The following is a 22,708-nucleotide window of genomic DNA, read 5'->3' on the forward strand; positions in this document are numbered from 1 at the left end:
AGCTGGTGATGGATCGAGCTGTCCTGGGAACAGCATGGCCAAGGAGGGCTTTCCCCAGGCTCTGCGTCCCACATGTCCTTCATGTCCCACCACAGCCTTCACATGGGCACCTCAACAATGCCCACCAATCCCTCCAGCTCTCCACAACCCTCCCACCAATGCCTCCTCGCTCCCATGGCCAGGGTATCCCCAGACACCACCTGCATCCTCTCTCCCTCCTGCTGCAATACCTTCTGCTCCGCCCTTGTATCTGGGTCAACCCTGCCCCTCTTCCCTCAGCCACACACACCCTGAAGCCTCCAGCCCCAGCTCCATGAAGGTTACACATTTAGGGGTAAGTCATTACTCTGTGGTTTTGCTTGTCTTCTTCGCACAGATCTATGGGTTGGTGGCTTTCAGCCTCATTTTAAAGCACTAGTCCTGTGTGCTTGGTGGGCCTCCCAAGAGAGACACATCACTTTAGTACCTGCCTTGGGATACTCCTGAGACGGCTGCCATCCTCCTCCATGAAGAGACAGCAGGGCTTGGGGAGGCTGCAGCTGCAGGAGATGAGAAGGCTGCTCAGAAGGAGAGAGGGAATAAATCAAACTCTTCCTCCAGTTGTGCCAGGGAGAAAGGAGAGACGAGCGAGGCCCTGGCCCCCTGCAGTGAGCTCCACAATGGAAATGTTCACAGCTAACCATACCAGCCATTCAACCTACCAATGCTCTGCAAAGCTTGGCCATCGCCGGCCCTGGGGAGATGGGGGGAGAGGAAGGTTGTGACCCTTGGCAAATTGGGAAATGTTTGCCCCTCCCAACCTCACAGTCATTCTAAACAAGAACCAGACACTCCACAGTTTGCTACCCCAGGAGAACCCCTTGGTAGGGCTTGTTCTCATCCTCCTGGGGGCTTGGTTTCCATCTGGGCTGCTGGTTGAAATCCAGCCCAGGCTGGTAGCGACTTCAAAAGACAGTGTCATCTGAGGAGTAGTGGGTGGTCCACGTCAAGCGAGTTGATGGCTGACTGTTCTTATATAAGCCATCACAATAGGGCCTCCTGCTCGACAGCCTCAGAAGAAAGGCGAAGGGCTGCATCGACCGCAGGGAGCGGAGCCTGTCCTTGGCCCCGAGGGTGGTCCCTCTGGTGCAGGGCGAGTCACCTTAGTAGGCTGGCACGGGGAGGTGGCTGTGCACCCCTATGAGCAGAGGCTGTCAATCTATCTATCTCCGTTGGGTTTGTCCCCAGCACCGTTGGCCAGCCCTAGCTTCACCCTCCGCATGAAACAAAGCAAAACAAAGCACAACAACAATAACGGCACACAAGGGAACGGCTCGGAGGAGGGGGACGCCTCCGCTCGCCGTGCTCGCAGCATCCCAGGCAGGATCCAAATGTGCCAGCCTCCGAGCAAGAGGCATCCACACCCCGTGCCAGGCTGCAGGAGTGGCAAGGGCAGCCAAGGGGTCCCTGCAACGGCCCCGCAACATCGGCATGGGGACGGCACGGGGGGAGGATGGTGGCAAGGCAGGGATGTTGCGTGCCAGCGAGCCCCGGCAGAAGGACGCCAGCCAGGTCTGTGGTCACCGCTGCCCGCTGGCCGCTCCCTCCGTGCCCCAAGGCCCCCGAATCGAGGGGGGACGGGGCGAGGGGCTGGCAGCGGGCGGGAGATTCTCACAGCTCTGGCAGGCAGACAGGGAGGGTGGAGGGTAGGACGGGGGGGGGGGGGGCGAAACAAATAATAAAAACAAAATCCCAGTAAGCACGTTAGAATTCGTTTGAAGTGCAGAGGAGCTTTCAGGCAGGGTTATGTACATCTCCCAGCCCGGCGTGATTTACACATTCCTTGCAAGCAAAGGAATCTTCCCTGATTTGAAGTAAAACAGATGTTTTGGGTTTTTCTCCCCCCCTCTCCCCACCCCCTTTTAATCATTTCTTTATTGAAGGGATGGCTATACAGCCAACGAGCCCGGAGCAAGAGCCCTGCTACCCCCAGCCGGCCTCCGCTGGGACCGGAGACCCGCTGCCCTGCATTTCGGGAGAGCGCCTTGTCACTGCGGTGGCCATGCTTGCGAGCGTCCGGAGGTGTGGAGCCAGCCCTGCTCTCCCGCAAATGCTGCTCTAGAGGCATCGCTCCCTGCAGGTTTCTTCCCTTGCTTTTCCCTCTACATGGAAGGATTGCAACACCCAGCAGTTTTTCCTCCTCTGCAGCTAGAGCTTACACGCAGATCCTCCATCCCTGCTCCCCCAGCACAGGTCCAGGAGACCTTCTTCCCTCTACTGCTGGTCCAGGAGACTTACTGTGTCTGATGGTGGGCCTTTCCCTTGCTCCTACACCTTAGCATCACACCTCACCCTGGCTGTGCTCTATCCTAGCAGTGTTGTTCAAGAAGGGCAGCCTGGACAATCTGTATTGACAGCAGAGGCCGGCAGCAGGGCAGCAGCCGCGCTCCTCGTGTACCCCAGGCAAAACAACCCAGCACAGAGGACGGTGTGGGGCAGGCAGGTCAGAGCTGGGACTATCTCTTGGTTTGAGCACTATGTGATCTCAGCCAAGTTACTTTGCCCCTATTTTTATCCCATGTTTTTCACCCAGGAAAGTCATTTGGAGAAGGAACTTCCTTTTCCCAGAGGGATGCACAGCACCGAGAGCAGTGAGGGCTTCTGAGTGCTGGCTGATGCTGCAAACTACCAGCATAGCCATGCCCTTCAGTGTACGCTCAGAATAACTCACGGCCAGTAGCAAATCCATCTGGCTCCCCTATCTTTCTTTTCTTTCTCTTTTTTTTCTTTTAAACCCTGTTGTTATTTCTCAGTACTTCGTTGGTGGCAGGGTGGGAAGGTTTTTTGTAACACATTCATGTACCATTGGGACTCACTCCCATTCCCGTCTGGTACAAGAGATTGCACAAGAGAGAGAAACAAACGGGGATGAGGAAATGCGTGTTTATGAGAGGCAGCGCTGTCATCGTGAGCAAGGGACCCCCCGCAAGAGAGCCGGCCTGGGAGCCAGTGGAGAGTTTCCATTCTCTCCTAACACTCCATTCATGCCTCATTTCATACCTCCCCGGAGGCTCTGTGACTGGCCGCAGTCCCACAGCACGGCGCAGGACTCGCCCCCCCTCCATGTGCCGCCTTCCATGATATTTGTTGTTGGGTGGAAAGAGAGAGATGTTGCTGTCTCATAAAGATAATGATTTGAGAAAGAGCAGCACCCTTTGCTGTTCCATGTGCTCCTTGTTTTCCTCCCGTGGCAGCGGAGCGGGTCGCCCCTCCTGCATCGCCCAGCACCCTCCACGCCGTGCACCTCGCCTCTGCCCGCTCCCCTCCTGCACCCCTGCTGCCCATCCTTGCAGGGCTCTTCGTTAACACCCACCATGGAGGCTTGCATGGGCCTTCCCTGCTCGGTGTGCTGCAGTCGCTGCGATGAGCATCCTCCTGACCCGATTGGGAACCCTCCGTATAATCCAAACCACATTGCTGCCTGATTGGATACAGTCACCGGTAAATAACCTTGACTGCAGCGGTCTGGAAGAGAGAGGGATCCTATATCACCGCTATTAATGATTTAGGATCGTACATCATTTGCAGATGACACAGAGAGGGTCTCATCCCTCGCTACTCCGCCCAGCCATCTTCTCCAGGACAGTCCCTGCCCCACCTCCCTTCAGATGGCTCTAAGTTAAAGTCACCCGGGTGACAATTACTCCTGCCTGACGCTGGTGTGCACGCAAGGAATGGCGACGGCTGATCTCTGCGTTCCTTCGTGGCTGCAGAGCTCCCAGTGATGGGGCTGGGGTCCCCCTGCAAACAGGTGGGGTATTAATAAAACCAAAAGCAATCGCCCATGCACACATACTACAACTCACTTGGGTCCCTCTCCCTTCTGCTCCTGCAAGCCCCCTGCCTCCCCCTCCTTTCTCCACACACCTCAATTTCATTATCTCTGATCTTGAGCTGCCTATTACATGCTTTTTGCCAACATAAATATTTAATCCCGGTGCACTGCACAGAAAGGCCCTTGTGGAGTTAATACTTCAACTCATGTTTCCACTTGGAAAACAATTCAGCGTGTGGTAGTGCAGCAGGTACAAGCCAGGGACAGAGCTGAGAGCTGGAGGTGGCCTGCAAGAGCTCGGGAGCCGTGTGGGGTGATGCAGGTGGGCTTCACGCCATGGGGTGGGCTTCACGCCATGGGGTGGGCTTCACACCATGGGCTGGGCTGCACCAGGGCAGCTCTGCTGGAGCAGCGATGGGGCACGTTTGGATAGGCAATGGGAGAGCTGCAGGGATGTCACTGTAAGCTGCTGCCTGGGGAGCGTGGTATGGCGTACACTGCCAAGGGGAACTTGAGGTGCAGCACTTTGCTGGGCTTCAGCAGTATTTGGGATATTCCATTCTCTGCAGTGCTCTTGGTTGTAATGACATTGGAAAGCCCTACGTAAAGGGTTTGCTTCACCCACCAGAGCCTGGGGCTAACCAGCCACACGATGACATGCTGCTCCACGCTTGCACAGCCATAGGTGTCCTCATCAAACATCTCAAAAACCACCTGCACACCCAGAGGTTATTTAGAACATGATCTGGCCATGATTTCACCTCAGATGGGCTGCGGGATAAGGGTTATGGGATGGTGGGTTTATGGGGCTATTGGGTAGCACTAAGGTACCTGCTCCTGCTGCTGGTATGGGAAAGACCCCCAGCAAAGTGAGGTGTCCCTGCTCCCCAGATCCAAACCTATAAACAGTACGGACAGAAATGCACACCAGTCCTCAGCCATACATCTGCATGCACTCAGGTCCGGCGCTGACAAAGGGCAGCACCCACGGGGATGCAGTACCACAAAATGTACACAAACCTAAGAAACCCCCAAACCCAGAGGGGAGAAGTACAAGAGGAAGAGAGGACAGAGGGAGTGACACTGGTAGTGCTGATGCTCCCCAGAGGCAGCCTGTCAGTCGGGTAAATACATCACAGGCTGTGGCAGTGTTGCAAAGTTTGGATTTATAGGATTACCCCGGGCAGCTTCAGGTCCCCACCAGCCCCCTACATACTGCCTTGATGGGGATGAGGCCAGCTGGGCAGGCAAGACAGAGGGTGGGGATGAGACAGCGTCCTTGTTTCTGTCTCGGTCTACTTTATGGGCATAAAGGAGGGAGAGCCGCATTGATGAGGCTCTTGGGCATTATCCCAGACTTGCTCTGGGACAACTAAGCTCACAATTAAGCAAGAAGATGCTGTTATTAAGACAGCAGCTTCCACTGGAGAACAGGCTGCCCAAGCCAGGGACATGCATCAATCCTCGCCCATGCAGGACGGATGCTCCTGCAAGAAGGGAGGTGCAATACAGGGCCAAGAGTACAACTTGTGGCAGCTGGAATGGCTTGAAATCCTTTCCCTGACATCAGTGGTGACATTTCAAAGGGCACTGAAGAAGCATTTTGGTTTGGGGTGCTTCTTCTGAGAGGTTCCCCAGCAGCCTGGGGTGGGTCTCGCAGAGACCAAGCGGCACACCCCAGCATCCCCTGCCCCATGCAAGAAACTGGCACTGGCGCGTGTAGAGCCTCCTGCGTGCAGGATACGTACTCCCCCGCACTGTCACAGAAAGGCTGGAAGACTGAGACGTTGCAACGAGGTAAACCAGATAGAAAGAAAATATGAAAGTATCCCAGCCCAGCGGCAGGCCCTTCTGTTTGGGGTTGTGCCATGAGATTAAGAGCTGAGGCTATTTCCATAACCACAGGGCGGTGGGAGATGCTCAGAAGGAAGGTGAAAACAATGCCAGGGGCTGGCAGGCTCCAGACGTAGCTCAGGTTGCCGCTGCCATGAGCTGCCCTGCGGCTTCCCCAGCAGAAATCAAGAGGAGAAAAGATGGAAGAAAAGCAACAGACCCTGATTGAGGGGTGTGACAGCTCAGAGCTGAGTCAAGGTAAGCGCCCAAGCCCACCTCACTGAGCTGCCTGGCTGCCCAGCCAGTGGCCCCAGGTGTTTGGGCAAACATCTCCCAGTGATCCGGCACCGAGCTCCCTGAATCAGAGCTCCCTTCACACTCCTTCCTGCCAGGGCAGCAAGTCTCCACACCTCGCTCCATCAGCTCAGCTAGTGAAGACAGGACCCTGCCTCGCCACCCCCTCCATCCACCATCCCCTGAACAAAAAGCAACCTTCAGACCCTACTTCTTTTTTTAGAAACATTTAAATTATGACATAAGCTTTGGCTCCAAGGGTTTTCAGTGAAAGCCAGGGTATTTTCTTTCCCCTTTTCAAAACAGAAACCATATTGCTGTATAATCCAATTTATCTCATTCCTGATGAGGGAAGTGAGTATGTGTGTGAGGTGACCAGAAGCAATGAGGGCATGTGTGCTGGGAGCAATCACTCTAAAGGTACTGAAGGCAAATATCCTTGGCAGTACAGGGTGGTATCCAATTGAGGAGACCAAGCAGAGACCAAGTGGGCCATAGCTCCAGGAGGGAGCACGACCCATGGCAAGTTCCACCTCAACGTGTAGATGCCACCTCTGCAACCAAGCAGCTACTTCTCAGCTTTCTCTCCCATTTTATTATGCTGTTCTCCTCGCTGTATAGGAAACCTAGCAAAGGGTGTAGCTCAGTTTTAACATGCCTGTTTTACAGGTGGGAAAACTCAGGAAGAAGCAGCTACTTTGAGGTTACTTGCTAACCTTGACTGTCTCCATTTTACACTGATCTACTCTGGCGCAAATTCAGCTGAAGCCAGTGGGAGCTGTGGCTCTGCCAGTGAAGCCTTGAAGATGATGCTCCCAAAATGGAGATGGCTGAATTCACTGGCTACTTTTGCAAACACGGGTTCTGCAGCAGGGACTTGGCCATCTAAGCACTAACATAACTTGAGACAGGCAACGAGAGCTGTGAACCTGTGAAGATGAGGGATTTCTAGTCTCAGCACATACAACTGAAAAAGGTCCCAAAATATGGGCACTCCTGATGAGTCTGCTTTTAAGCAAAAGAGTTAAGCGGCAGCAGTTGCAGTGGCCATGCCCTACCACACTCCTGCTCCATCATCAGAACCCAAGGCTGCCTGACGTCTAGGGGAATAACAATTCCCATCAACTGCAATGGGGTCTGGGCCAGACCACACAGTCGAAGACGGGACCAGCACAGAAAAGCCCAGATGCACTCAATGTCCTCAAACTAGGAAAATACAAGCAAACTTCTTTTGCAGGGGGGGAATGATTCCAAAACCCAAGGAATAAGTTAAAGGTCACTCAAGATCTACTGGAAAGCAGCTGAGTTCAGCAACCACCTGTGCAGGGGCTCCATCACCTGCACAGCTTCCCCATGACAAATTCTCTGCAGCTGGGTAACAGCCTTGTCCTGTGACCCTGAGGGAGAGAATGGGTGGCAGAGCTGGAGGGGTCACTGTGTGCTGATAAACTCCAGGGTGGCATGACCAGCAGGTGGGTACTTACACGTGTAATGTTGTGTGCAAGTCAAAGATTAAAAGAGGTTTTTTTTTAAATACACAGCAAAAACAAAAAAAAAGGAAAATGAAGATAACAGGGATATATATCTTGCAAAGATAACTTGCCTCTGGGAGTCTCTGTGCTGTTGTTACAAGAAAAGGATGGGGTGGGATGTGCTGCAGGTGTCCTTTGGAAAAAAGAAACAAAAAAAAACGTTTAACTGGTTTTATGGACTTGCAGGCCATATATGAGATGTGTATGCACATTGCTGGTCTGTGCTGGGACAGATCTTGTAGGTAATGGCATCCAAACTTTGCCTCTAGATTGTGGAGGAAAAGATGGGCAGGTAGGATTAGCTTGCGACTTATCTTTTTATTTGGATAAGCATCACTTTTTGGGCCAAATATCTCCAGCTTTTGGGACCTGGGGTCCCATCCAGGGTCTGTGTGAGCTGATTTACTCCATGGGCTGTGGGTATGGCTCTAGGTTCAGATAAGACCCGTGGGTGCAGTACTATCTGAACACCTGGGCACCAAAGCAGCTTGTCATATCCTTCCTGGGGCATATTTATGGATACAGCTGAGATGCTTTTGGCCACTCCTTAAGGCTAGAATTAGCCTATTGAAAACCTGCAAATATCAGGTTGAGCTACTACTGGGCACAGGGAAGCAGTCAAAGGAGGAGGCAGAAACTTCCCACCTAAACATCAGTGTCAGCTAGTGATGCATGAACCGATACGTGGCAAATCCAACCACCATTTTACAGAGACAACGTCTGCCTGGGGTGTACAAGAGCTATTCAGCCACAAAACAACACACGGTGAAGGGACAATCACCCTAACAGAGACCTGAGCAGGAAAACATCACCAGCACTGTACTATGTAAGGCACCAGCTCCAATCCTGCTGTAGACCAGCCCTGCCAGCCCAGGCTTGCACCCCATCTGATACCCCCTTGCTCTCCTCTTGGCTTGGCAGAGCAGGTGTAAAGCCATGGGACTGCCAAGCGAACGCTGCCATGTTGTGTCTGGCTTGGGCTGGCTCGCATGCAGCCTGCTTGGATCCCTCTGCATCATGCTTGCCCGTAATTTAAATTCCAGGATCAGCATGGGCAGAGCTTGTTTCGGGCTGTGTGCACCCCAGCAAGACTGGAAGCAGGACCCGTTGCTGCAGACGTGATGTAACACTGCCTCTTGGTGTCAAAGCCCCGGTGCTGCCCGCCGCAAAGCGAGCGAGGATCGCTCCTGCTCAGCGCCCAGGATGGAGGTGCAGCGGCAGGAGCTTCATCTGCGCTCTGGCAACAGAGGGGAAACTCCAGCTGGCAAAGTGGCATCGCCTGCTGTCTCTAGTACCATGCAAAAAAAGTCATTTTGCTGCCAGATTGGCTTTGCTGGGAAAAAACCACCAACACACTGAGAGCAAGAACAAGATAGAGGGGAGGGTGTGAGACACCAAGACAGCCAGCAGCATTTTTGAGGGCATGCCTCGGGTTCGTTGATGTGCGCTCTCAGGTACCTGGGTCCCAGACTGCATAAGGAAATTAGGAAGAGGAGATCGTATTTTTGTGCAGGTGGCATTACTTAATCCCCTGACCAAAAAAAGCAATTCTCCAAGCGCTCTTCTGAAGTGGGGCTTATGCGAAGTGTGAGCAAGGGCATCCCTTGACTCTGCTCATCTCCAGCCCACTCAGTTTCCCTAGCTAGGACGTGGCCAACAAGAACAAAAACATTTGCCCTTATCCAGAACCATTTCTTCCCTACAAGATGAAAGAAACATCCACGCCAAGCAGTGAATTCCTTGTGTCCTGGAAGAGGAGAGGGTTCAAACCCTGCTGTAAGAATCAAATCAACATGGCCCTCAGGTTTCCAGCCTTCAGGAAAAAGGTGCTCTATACCATGGAGAACTGATGAACAAAACAAAGACTCCAATGCAGTAGCACAATGCAGCTTTTGCTGGCTTAGAGGTAAATCAAAGCCAGCAACGCCTGTGTTGATATTTATATAGCATCCCTTGTACTTGCTCTCCCATTAGTCAATGAGATAATACTTGGACTGATCTATGTTAGTGGCGTTCGTTTTCTACATGCTCAGAAATAAGAATACTTTCCAAGTCTGTAACTGTAAAGGGTTGGTGATAGGGGACTGGTGGTGGGGAAAAGGTGGAATGGCAAAGGTCCATTTGTCTACCAACAGACGAAGAGGCCAAACTCCTCCTCTCCACCCCATTACCATTTCCAGGAAGAATCTCACATTCACACACTCCCCTAGCTGCAATACCCGACTCAACGATCTGTCCATGCCTCCTCCTTGTTCCCCCACTGCTAGCCTTCCTCCAGCCACCCCGAGAGGAGCAATGTGAATGGGCCTGGACCCAGCCAGGTTTGGGATTTGGATGCTGGGAGTTTTTAGGACAAAACCAAGAATGTTATTTCAATCTGGATGTCCTGAGGAAGGCATGGGGAGGAGCCAGCTGCGGGAAGCAATAAAGGCTGTTTTGTTTCTCTTTGTGGCATGAGGTATGAGCAGAAGCAGAGAATTTGGGGAGGATAACCTGGTCTTTCCAGCAAAAAGGAGGGAGATGCTCATATGCTTGGCAGATACTAGGGAAGAAGGTTCCACTGAGGTCAGTGGAAAGGCACGTCCTGACTCTAGATCTGTCCCAGGTGGCTGAATACTGGTGGCAGAGACAGATCAGAAGGAGGATTCAGGCAGAAACCCAACTTTTAAAAGGGCGATGGCAAACGTCTGGTATAGCAACATTGCAGCAGCACCTGGAGGCCCTGTTCTGATCCACCCAGGCTGGGCTGTACACAGAGATAGCAAGAGAAAGCTTAAAACCTGAGCTTACAAATGGGACAGGCAAACAGATGAAGATGAAAGTGAGACAAAGTGATCTGCGTAAATCGCTCAGTAGAGCAAATGGCAAAGTTGGGAAGAGCCTCCAGCACCTTGACCGGTCAGGAAGAAAGCATGAATGTCTTCTCTATGGCTTTTATATTTGTACCCTGCTAATGTTTGAAACTTCAGTAGGAGCCCCACCTTCCTCCATGCATGGGACTTCATTAATATCAGTGGAAAGAGAGATTATCTCCTTCTTCTGCCAAGCCTGTGACCTCTCTGTACAATTTTCATAGGGCCAATCCACCTGTGCTGTAGTGATCTGCATGTAGCCCAGGTGGGCCCAGACAGCTCGGTGCTGGACTTATTTCAGCAAAAACAACCACACACCTGAACCAGCATTTGGGCAGTCTGGTTCTGAAGCAACCCTAAACTGCTGAGGAAGGACGAGCCTGCATTTAGAGCACAGGCCTGGGATTTAGCAAACACTTATTCAACTCCTGACTTGTCTTGTTTGAGCTTCTGCAACCCAGGAATGCCTGAGAAGAAACTACAGCCATATACCGCTCGGCTTCAGGAAGCTGGAGAGCATGCAGAATAGAAGAGGTGGATTCAATGAAGCAGCACAGCTCCTGTGCACACAGGGGACTCAGCCAAGGGCTGTAACAGATGTGTTTTAACCCATGCCACTGAGCTATTTGTGATCTGTCTCCGATTGCTCCAGTGCTCCTTCACGTGTCTTCCTGACGGAAGACCAACAATAACAACTAGTGTCATATAAGGAGCAGCGGACTGCTGCCAGCATTAGCACACTCTTGAGCACCAAGGGTTTCCATTCCTCTTTTTATCCCAGCTATGCACAAGGCAGAGGTCAGTCAACATTAATCAGCTTTGCTCTGGGCCAGCTCCTTTAGCGCATCCAGCTTGCTGAATTGCAGTCGCTGTCTCTCGGTGCTATGATGGGTTCCCCCTACTTAACACCATTGCCTCCTTCCTTAAGCTCACCAAAATAAAGTATGTTCACTCTTAGCCTGCATATGGTGACAAAGGCTAAGCCTGGGCATGCTGGTGATGGCCTCCAGGGGCCTCCTATAGGGGACGATGCTGGCCAGGCAGGTCTTGATGGGTCTTGGCTGTGGATGGGAGCCTTGTGTTGTCATTCTGAGGTCTAACTGAATCCCCTTCCATCTGATGGCAGTGCCCAATCTTCATCCCCTAGGATGAACACTCCTGAAACATGCTCTCCCAGAGCCTTCGAGCTGGTTCAGGATCACCCTGGGGAAACCCCATCTGAGCCAGCAAAGGGAATGCAAACTCTAGGCTCCTTCTCAGCACATGAACACACTCCAAAGAAAGGCTCTGGAAGGGATCCTGATGACTTCCATATTATTTCCAGTAAATTTTGTGCTGATTCTTGGCACAAACACCGGAAATGAATAGGCTAGGTCAGGAATGTAAATAAAGTGAAACATTGGGATTTAATCTAATCTATAATTATAGTATCTGTGGCGCAGGGAAGAAGTTGGTGTGTTTGCACTGCAGCTCCATTGAGGAGCTGGAGGGGGTTTTCATTTCCCTTTCCAAAATTTCCATTTTTGGCTGAGGGATACTTGGTGTCTCCCCAAGTATCTGAAACGAACATGCTGGGCTGGCAAAGCTGCTTTCCGGCAGCCGATCAGGTACAGCTCAGCGAAGAGGCATCCCCAGGCACTCAAGGAACGACGGGGTGAGAAGCTGAGATGGATGAGCTGGGCTGAAGGCTCAGAGAGGCTGTGGGATGCACAAGGGAAGCTCCTGTCTCCACAGTGAAGAGATCGGTTGGGTTTGCAGGGTGCTGAGCTATGTAATGACCATGAGCAATGTAAGCTCAGTCCTCCAGGCTTAGTTTGACCTCTGAGACAAGCCAGAGCTCTTTCTTTTGACTAGTGTTTAGTGCTTGGTGCATCACAAGTTGCCTGTCACAGCATGGCGCTCCCAAGCTCTCAAACTATCAGTCTGATTGGTGTTAACCACTGTCCCGGCTGGCTGTTCCATGCAAGACGAGCACTTAACAGACACGTAGACATCTCTCCCTCTGCCTTCCTCACACCATCCTCTTCTGAATCCACCTGGGAGGAAGCTTGACAGACTGCTCTGGTCTAGCTGACCTTGGGGGAGAACAATCTCCTCTCCTGTGATGCATTTTGCAAGAATCATAAGCCTTTTGGTTTTTAAGAGCTTAAGCCAAACTTGACAGTCTTCAAGGACCATCATCAGTGTCCCTGTGTGCATGCAAATGAGTGCATTCACATGACTGCAGCATGGATCCCCACGCATGGGCACCCATGTCTGACAGACCAGCAGGAGTGTCCACATGTGTACACGAGCCTATGGAGCACATGCATCTTTGTTGACATGAACTACTTTCCCTCTGAAAACCCTCTGTGCAAGGACTAGCATCTCAATGTACTACAGGCAAGGGGAAGAAAAGGGCTGACAGGCAACATATTTTCATCAGACTGAAACTGCAAAGGACAAAGAAATAAGTTCTCCTTTTTTTAGTTTATGTTTTGAAATAACAGAAGTCTCAAAAGTAGAGGAATCAATCACTTTTTTTGTTTGCTTATAGACCATTTTTTGGTTTTGTTTTTCATACTCAAGCCCAGCTTTGATCTCAGGCTGGTAATACTCCAAATGAATGGTCAACAGCAGAGCGTAATTGCCACAGGTACTACAGAAGAAAAGCGACAGGATGGCTGACACATTTACAGAGCAGAAGAGACTTCCACGTTCACAGTCCCTCTCTCGGTTTACATGATACCCTCAGACTACTGAACAAGCAAAACCATTTGCTTTTGAAGAGTTCTGATGCTGCAGACTCTGTGTGCTCACCTAACAGCCTAGAGGAAAGCACAGGTCCCTGCCGTGTAGCTATAATCAGGATTATACCCAGGCCAGAGCCTTCCAAGATAGCTATTTTTCCACAGAAACAAACGAAGCAAGCAGAAGAAATTCAATTTAAGAAATGACCCTGTGCCCGTGTTTCTGTTGTTGTTACGTCTGCGCGGGCTCAGAACAGAGTGTTAGCCTCACATTTCACTGTTCTGGCTTTCTTCATGCTGTGTTGCAACTGTGTGGACATCTGAACAGAGGAATATTTAATGTGTGTGCCTATGTATCTGAGAATGCACAGATGCTAAGTAAACACGTTCTGGGCAGGTCCCAGGTTGGAGCCAATGTGTGTGTGCGTGCTGGACATGCATCCACAGCAGTGCATGCGAATACGTTGAGTAGTAGGTGTTATCGGTCCACGCGTGTGTGCTGGGGCATGCAGCAGCAGACGCCAAGGAGGGTGAGCTGTAGTGTGTGTGCACGTACATTTTTTTTGATGCCCACGAGTGTGGGTCCATGCCCCACAGGTGCCAACATGAACATGTGTCCATACATGTGCGCTTAAGCGTGCACAGCCCTGGGAACAGTGTGCCAAGCCCTGCTGAGCGTTAGCTGCGGGATGGAGCCAACACTGTACGTCACCCCAGGGCCTGTCCCCGCAGAAGGATGAGGTCCAAAGCTCCTTGATGCCAGGGGACTGCTGCCTGCTGGCTGCCTGCAGCCACGGCTCCCCACAAAAAGCTACTGTCTCTCACCCAGGGGCACCCACAGAGAGCAGGAGCTGCCCACAGCCACCCCAGGACACGGGGCATCACCAACTCTGCTTACTCCCTCCACGGCAATGTGCCTCACGACTGTGAAGCAGAAGTCTGGCTTTGACCAAAAGCATGACAAAACCCTGGACGAAGCCTTCCACCTTCCACCCAAGGCTCTCCCAGCCCTTTGCAGACATCAGGAATTAGATCACAGAGCCCCTAAAGCGATGGGTGAGTGCAATTATCCCTGCCCAGCAGATGGGGAAGATGATTTGGCAGCCCAGGCTGCCCAAGAGCCAGACCTTCTGGCTCCCAGCTCCGTGTGTTCACCTCAGCAGCAGCCTCCCCATCAAACCCAGCGGCTCTTCCCTTGCCCAGTGCCTCTGGCAGCCGTAAGCTGAACGGCTGAGAGCTCACAACCGGCTGATTTTATGGGCGGCGGGTTATTAGCAAGCTCTGCGGTTGCTCCAGCCTCTCCCTGGCACCTTTTCAGAGCAGCCCAGTTCCCAGAGATATTAATAATTATATTTATGCATTATATGTATTTAACAAGAAAACATTTAAAGGTATTAAATGGCAAGAGGTATCACTTGGAGCCTGCTCCTGGACACAGCCCTGCTCAAGAGATATGCAACAAAGGCTTCTCCTTCTTCAGACACTGTCAACATACTTAACTGGGGGGCGGTAGAAGGGGAGGCAAAGGGAAAGTATTAATCAAGATCTTAAAAAGTTCTCGCTGACAGACCATTTGCCAGCTCTCACTTTAAATGCTTTTGTGGTCCCATAAAAAGTTTCATTACTCACTACAAAATGTGTTTTAATTATTACAGTCGCTCTGACATTAAGCCCTGGGTGTTTCTCTCTTGCTTACTCTGTGTCTCCTCCGCCTCCTTGCCTTTTTTCTCTATTTTTTTCTCTCTTACTGTCCTGACTCCTGATATCCCCCTCAGGATAGAGTATGCCCTGGTTAATGAGCCAGGTTGAAAAGCCCAGACCCCTCCAAATGATACTGAAGGAGAAGTTAATATTCAGATCCTGAAATTATCCCTTTGCTTTGGACACTAATAACTCCACAGCATTCAAACAGAAAATCCAATCCTATGTGCTCAAAGAATATCTCAGAAGAGTCAAGTGAAGAAGAACATCAGCACAGGCGTGGCCAGCCATCCCTGTAGAAGAAACTGGGTGGTGGGCAGATGGATTTCGTGTGTCTCTGATCTGCTATATGTGTCCTACTAGTGTAAACATCAACATATATAAACAACACCTATCACACTTTTGACATCTGGCTATTTCAGTCCACCAGGCATTTGGCAACTTGCTTCAATCTGACCACATTAGCTCAGTTCATCCACGAGAGACAACCCTATCCACGAGGCATGGACCTGGAAGCCCAGAATACTGAAAATTTGAGTTATTCCAGTGGAGTCTCCCACAGACTCCCAGTGCCTCCAGTGCTGTACTGGCAGACACAGGTTTTCCGTTTCACTAGCTGAGCCTAACACCCAAAGCAACAGAAAGAGTCTCATCATTTGCCCACCGTCTGGTGTAACACAGTGCTAACCAAAAAGTCAATAACAATTAAGGAATAGCATTGGAGATCCCTCCTTGCCCCCAGCACCTCCCCACATGCCTCTCCTTACTTGTACAGACCATCTGGTTCCAGGCACTTGAAAATGACTGAATAGAGGCTGGTTTCAGGGACATCTCCGTGGCTCCTACCCGCTGCCACACAGGATGTTGCAAGGCCAGAAAGCAAATCATCCGCAAAGCTCAAGGATTCTCCTGGAGAGCAAAGAGATGAGCAAGACCGAAACATCAATACAGGTGCAAAATTATTGCTGACTGTTTAAAAATCAGTGCAGAATGCACCTACACAGCACAGGCAATCAACAAAGTCTCACTGGCCATAGCTCGTACGAATGGCCCCGAGTCTATCTGGAGAATATCACCCATGGACAAAGCAAGTAGAAAACACACCTGGGCTGTAATAGGGACCCACTGCAGAAACCAAGGCCGGTGCTAAGTCATCGCTTGGACAGTGGAAGGGTGCACTCACAGACATACAGGTAACGTGTGGACTCACTGCAACCACCACACGCAGGACCACCATCCAAAGACAGGCTCCAGGTCCCCCGAAGAGATGGAAGCCTGGCTAAATAGGGCTCTCCTGCCCTAACTGCACATTCAGTTCTTAAAAGGGATGTGGTCGTTTTAAAAAATCACCTGTCACAGTGAAATGTGTTTCTGCTACATTAGATTATCAGGAAAGGAGACATTTTTAGAGCTTGGATGGAATTGCTCTCAATGTGCTGGGTTTTTTTGTGGGTTTTTCCTTTTTTTTTTTTTTTTAATTCAGTGAAAATCAGTAGCCTTGCATTCCTTTTCATGTGCACTCTGCTGGCTCCTGGAACTCTGACTGGAGCTCCTTCAGCTGTGCTGAAGAACACTTGCCCTGTGAGTGTTTTTACATTACAAGCATTCAAAGGAAAAAAAATAGTAATTAAAAATGCTGAAAAAGTTGGGGTTTTCTTTTGTCTTCTGGTTTATAAAGCTTATTAAACACTTAGATCATGACCCAGCTGAAACTGAAAACACTCCATTTATTAAGCTTTTGGGGCCTGATTATCCACTGCCATGCAACCTGTCTCCTTGCAGTGGGCAGGCTGTCTATCAGTTAAAGCTCATTGCATTCAATTCCCATTTTACCTCAGTGTAACTGAAAGCCCAAGGTACCAAGGAGTAAAAAAACCAGAGCAGCTGCCCTGGTCATGCCCCCATTCCCACTGATGGGAATCAGAGAAAGGGCTGCTGGAGCTGATAGAGTTATGCTGGTATAAACAAACCTGGACCCAGATTGCTGTGCTGGGTACCTTGTGCATGTGTAAATGTCAAGACACCGCAGCAGAGGGAGGAGGAGAATTCCCTTCTCAGCACTTTTCTTTATTTTTCTAAAAGCAAAAGTGACTGAGGACTACTGAAATGAAGCACAAGTCTAAGTTCTTGGTACAGACCATAAGAAATAACCAGTGGTATAACCAGCCCAGAACATCTCACTGTGTGGCTGGATTGCCCAGGTAGAAGAAAAAATCCCCTCCTCCCCAGCCCCCCAAAACTGCATTTGCATCTTGTCTCAAAATACACAACTCAGTAACAAATGTCCCCCTTGGCTAGAGAAAAGAGCAGCAATAAATTCTTTTCCTCCCTAAAGGAATCCAAGCCTTAATTATTCATTTTAATGCTCCCAGCACGACTTGTTCTTTCCAAACTTTTTTCAGGCAGCTCTGTCACCGGTCTCTGCAGTTTAGCCCAGTTCCCAGCCCCGGGTCCATACCAAACCCCAAGTCAACTCAATGGGCAGGTTGGGTTGGCAGTGGTAAAATCACTGCTTGGACGTCACAAGCGCTGAATGGCCTTGAGCAAGCCCCTTAGCTCTGGGTTTATGATTTAAACAAACAAACAAAACCCTATTGCTCATTTCCAACTTTCATTTCTGCCTCTTTTCATACGACATTGGGCTGGACTGGGGAACTCCCTGTCACCAGAAGTCATTGCGAACAAACACTGATGTGACTTACAAACCAGATGAATCACAAACACATAACGAAGATGTGGGACCAGATTGTGTTGCTGAACAAGAGCAAGAGATTTTAAGCCTCTTCAGATCTCAAGCAACCTCCCTTCTGACCAGGAAGAAACTTCACGGAGGGACAGACCATCCCATGGGTGGCTGCTGTGGGATCTCCCTCCTTCCTCCAGAGCACTCAGGGTTGACGGGCAGCCGATGAGGGGTAGCAAAGAAAATAGCTGGGCAGAGAGACTGTGATGAGCAACTGGGCAAGGCCAAGGGGAGATTTGGACTGGCAGGAGCATCAAGGAGCGTACAAGGAGCATCGGTCAGAGCACCTGTGTGAGGGAGCACAAGAGATGGGGTGGGAGATAAAACACAGGGCTGAGACAGGGAGTGCAGAGGGCGGAACCAGACTTGCAGGAGACTGGAAATGGGATGGAAAGCGTCAGGTGCAACCACTGAATTTCAGTGTATATTAAAATTGCATGGGTATCTCTCCTTAAGGCACCCACTGACTTCTGAGTGCTCATCTTTGCAACGTCATTCATGGTCTTTCTGCGTAGCTGAGAGGGGAGCGGAGCAGGCTGGCAGTGAGCAATGCCTCAAAACACAGCAGTGGCTGTGTCATACAACGGTCTGGTTTGCCACAGAGTCTGATCAGACCTGCCTACGTTGTGAGTGTGTTCCTGTCCCCCTGTACAGGAGGAAATGAAGCTCTCAGGGTCTGCCAATGCAGTGTCAACTTGGGTTAAGCCAAAACCCTTGCAATAAGATCCCTACAGCAAGAAGGTGTTTTGTGTTCAATCCCGAGCCTCTGGGGAACATTCCCCTCTCGTTGGCCCTGCTACAGTCAAACAAAAGCAAAGAGGTTGTTATGAAAATAGCAAAACAGTTGCTAGCAAAGGTGCTGAAACTTCAGCCCCAAGGCTGGGAGTCTTTCTGCACCTGCATAAGCAGCAGTGAGATCGCTTGTGGTGCCAGACTGCACCAGCCACGGAGCAAAGACGGGGTGGGGTAAGGGATGCCCCAGGGACAAACCGACTACCCAGAGCTGTCAATCCGCAGCGAATGCGGGGAACTGCTTTTCTGTGCTCTCCCCTGGGTGAAGCAGAACACATGGCAACTTTATTTGTTCATCTCACACAAGAGAAGTCTCTCTTTGTTCAGTCCATGGTGTTCTGAGAGCAGCTGAAATGAAATTTCCTAAGTCTTCCCTAGGACCAGAAAACAAGTTATTCCCTAGATTTAGACTAGGACTTTGTCAGTGGAATGCAACTAAGGCAACAGGTGCATTTGCTGGCATTGCAAGAGGATGATGGACCACTAACATTGCCCTACCAAGGAAAAGTGGTCTGGGGATGTTGTAGCAACACAGGAATACTGACCTAACCGCACAAGGCCCCGGTGAGAACTCAGTGCATACTATTGCTCATCTCTGCTTATGAACGAGGCACAGGGAAAGCAGGAGAGGAGGCTTCACAGGGAACCAACAAAAAGCACAAGTTTACCATACAAGCAGAGAAATAAAAAGGCCAATCAGAGATACACGGTTCTGTGAATACATCAAGAGGGGAGGCACTCAGATGGAAAAGAAATACTTAGGTTAATGGGCAGTAATGGCAAGAGAAAGTAAATTGGATATGAATAATCGGTCTACTCCTGAGAAGGGCAAATAACCTAACTATCTTTTAAGAAGCAGTTTGATCACTTTATAAAAGGGATTATATGGATAAGTAGCTTGTGATGGAAAGTAAAGGGGCTTCTCTTTCCCATCTGGACTTGTGTTCTCACACACCCCGCCAGCAAATATAAAGAAGGATTTCAGCCTCCCAAAGCAGCACTGAAGCACAAACCTCCTAGATTGCTGCAGTATCTTTGCTCGCATTATTAAATTTCAGAAAGAATCCAAAGGTTCTCTGCAGAGTAAATGATAGCTAAGTAGATCATCTCTGTGGAGTAGGAGATATTTTATTGACCAGACAGCCATCTGTGTCCTTCATTAATAGTAATAAATAATTGATGTCACACTAAATAAAGCAATAAGCTGTTACAGATATCAAGGACAAATGACCAGATCCTGTGAGGATGCCTCACCTGTGTTCACTTCTCAGCAGTAAAAAATCCAGACCAGAGCTTAACATCACTGTGCACAGAGCAAAAGATGTTACTTGCTGCACACTGATTACATGTAATGGAGCAATTGTGCTCAGCAATGGGATGCTAATACGCCTATCTGTACACCAAATCCCTGCAAGAGTCTCTTCCCCCTCATTTCCATGCCACTGCCTTCCCAGGACTGGTCTGCCCCAAACCGTCCAATTCCCCAGGCAGCTTTTGAAAATCAATCTCTGCTCTACTAATGACTGTCAGGAAGATGCAGCTCGCTCCAGGTGACATTTTCCTTCTCTCTCCAGTGTAGCCCCTTGCTACTGCCTCATCCTCTTCCACAGACAAGGCTGTGGAGTTTGGCAAACCTCCTCTTTTTGGTTTTGTAAACATGTATCTTATACTGATTCTGGTGTTGTGGTGAGTCAGAGCTCTCCCTGAAACAGAGGAAAATAACAGCACGCTTGGAACTTGCAGCGGGGTTAGCCCCATTTTGTGAAGCTTTGCAAACTTCTCCTGGCCACACCAGGTCTGGCCATGCCAAGGCATATAGGTCAACCCACCGGTGATGGCTATGGGATAGCCACCTGGGAACTCAACTTGATGTCTGGTCTGGAGGAGGAGGACACCCCCAACTCAGCTGCCTGTCTGCAAAGCTGAGCTGGCAATCTGCTCTTGAGCAAGTACATTTCTCGTGGCAGGAGGCTCAGATGGGCAGGAATGGGGACTGAGGAATGAAAATGGATAGGAGCAGGCTCAGACCGCTCGCTCGTAGCATCCAACACTCTTAGTCTGCCTCAGTCCTTCCACTGCAACCCGTGCCAGCGCCCAGCAGTTGCGGACAGCAGGCAGATGAATCACCTATCAATCATCCCACCGAAGATAACAAGAGTTACGGCGTTGAGTTCAACCAGACTAAAGAAGAGAGCAAGGCCAGGAGCCTCCGGGAGGTAAGAGAAGCAAAAGGAAGTTCTGGGACCCTCACAGGCATTCCCACACCTTCAGCCCATGTCCCTGTACCGAGAGCAGCACGGACAAAACCCAGGCGGTGCAAACCAAAGTGGAAATGAAGACGAGAGGAGACCTCACTGCTGCAATTCACCTTTGAGATTCCTAGAAAGAGCACAAAGGGGAAAGTAGGAAGGCACCAGCGTCTCTGTCTTGATGGCTTCTTTACTAGACGGGATGAAACCAACCCTGCAACGTTACCAGTCACTTTCTTCTGATTGTGGTTTTCTCTTTCTGTCTTCCTCCCTTTTGCTTTTTTTCAACCTGTTTTCAATTTACTCTTGTGGCATCTCTGACTGTGACCTCATTCTGGTACTTAAGGGGGAGAAAAAAAAAAAAGAGAGAGAGAGTGTCCTTTAAAAAAGAAATGAAAGAAATCATATTTTATTTAGCTTGGTTGGTTTTGAAGCTTTAGCAGAAGAAAGATTAACCTTTTCTGCCTAACTTAATGAAAACAAGGAGAAAGCCTGTATGGATAAATAAATATCTGTGTGGGTATGGAGCAGGCACGATCGTGTTACAGCCCCGGTGGAGCTGTAATGGGGAACAGGCGCGTTCCTGCGCAGCGGCTCCCAATTCCCGATCCATTTTCAAGGAAAGAAAAACAGAGTAGAATGTCAGAGGCCCAAGTGGGCATAAATGAGGGAGCCCGGGGAAGGCAGATGGGGCCCAGCGAGGACCTCCGTCCCCAGCAGTGAACTCCGGAGCAATGCCAGTGAAGCAGATGGAAAAAGAGACCTTACTCTACTTTGCTCTTGCCAGGTTTTGGTTCCTGAAATGAGGAAACAAATGGCATGCTCAGCCCTCCAAGTTTGTCACCTTTTGGGGGTCCTCGTCCTACCCTCCTCTTCCTCTGGGGCTCTGCCTCCGAGGAGGGGAGGTTCAGAGGACGGCTGTGAGCAGAAGGCTTGGATTGGGTTTTTGGATGGGTAGATGGGGAGCACAGGCTTGCAGGGTGGTTCCTCCACAATGAGGTTGTACCTGGGTTTAATGTGCTTTGGATCTGGCGCTTGGTGGGGGAAGGCAGCGAAAGGTGGTTTGTCTTGGAGATGATGGGCTGATTTAAATTAGTGTAACATAACTTTAGGCGACAGAGCTGTTCCGATTTACATCAGCAGATGGTCTGTCTCGCTGCCTAGATCATTAAAAGCAAACCGTCCCTACTGATCCTGGTGGAAGGATGTCAAAACCTCCTTCTCTACATGGCTTGCCAGTTTATAAAAGAAATAAAAAGGCCTAGTCATTACTAAAAAATCTTCTGCCCACATTCTGGGAGCATCCACGCATGCCAGCCTCTCGTGTTAGATGGGAGCCTAAGCCCCACACCCAAAAAGCCTGTAGCCTCTGAAATAATTTCTTTGTCGTGACTTTTCTCAAAGATTCCATCAGGAATCTCTCTGGCTGGGCACAGGTTGTCTAGGCTGAAACAGAAAAGCCAGTGATTATACTGTGCAACTTCGGGCACAGTTTGTGCCTCACTTGCCAACTTGTATAAAGGTGTAAATTGCAGTATTTCTCTGAATGACTTGACCTTGCCTAAGTTATGAATTTTGTGGGGAATTTGCTTACTTTGTCTATATGCTACTAGGCACATTAATAATGATGAAGAGCTCTCCTGGGCCTCCCAGTTCCTCTGCTGATGGAAGACTGCATTTGTAGATGACTAAATTTAAGGAGCAATGCTTTAGCTGAGCTAAGAGCAAAAGTTGCATTCCAGCGCCACAAAAGTCCCTTGAATGGCTTCGCTGGTGCTCTCCAGGGCTAGACCTTGCTGTATATGGAGTGACCACGTGGAACTGAAGGATGGGCTTGTTCTTATCAAGAGCAGCCAGTCGCACAGAAGGAAATGGTCTTCATTTGGATGAGATGCAATGTTCTAAAAACATGATGCACAAGGCTAATCATGAGTGTATTCTTCTTTTAGGGTCATCAGTAGGACTCACTGCTCCTTCACCTGAGCTCTCTACAGACTGCTTACCACAATTCTTTCACAGTCTAAGACCTCAGAAAAACGGCTTCAACTCATGTAAAAAATGCATCACCTCCTCCATCTCCCCCAAGGCAGTATGCTGCTGGAGGAGAGTGAGAATTAATGCATTTCATTCTGTGCTGTGAGCCCTCCAGTATTTCTCAAGGTTCACTGG

The 22,708-nt window shown here is 50.0% G+C and overlaps 1 protein-coding gene across 1 annotated transcript in view; it reads right to left on the reverse strand.

Annotated features, from left to right (window-relative positions):
* ASTN2 (astrotactin 2) overlaps positions 1–22,708 on the reverse strand; it is a 360,503-nt gene that overhangs the window by 19,447 nt on the left and 318,348 nt on the right. The window contains exon 20 of the mRNA XM_069771376.1: positions 15,523–15,664. Within this exon, the coding sequence (XP_069627477.1) occupies positions 15,523–15,664 (142 nt within the window). The remainder of the gene's footprint in view (positions 1–15,522; positions 15,665–22,708) is intronic.

Source organism: Haliaeetus albicilla, chromosome 26, assembly GCF_947461875.1.
Source record: "Haliaeetus albicilla chromosome 26, bHalAlb1.1, whole genome shotgun sequence".
Lineage (NCBI taxonomy): Eukaryota > Metazoa > Chordata > Aves > Accipitriformes > Accipitridae > Haliaeetus > Haliaeetus albicilla.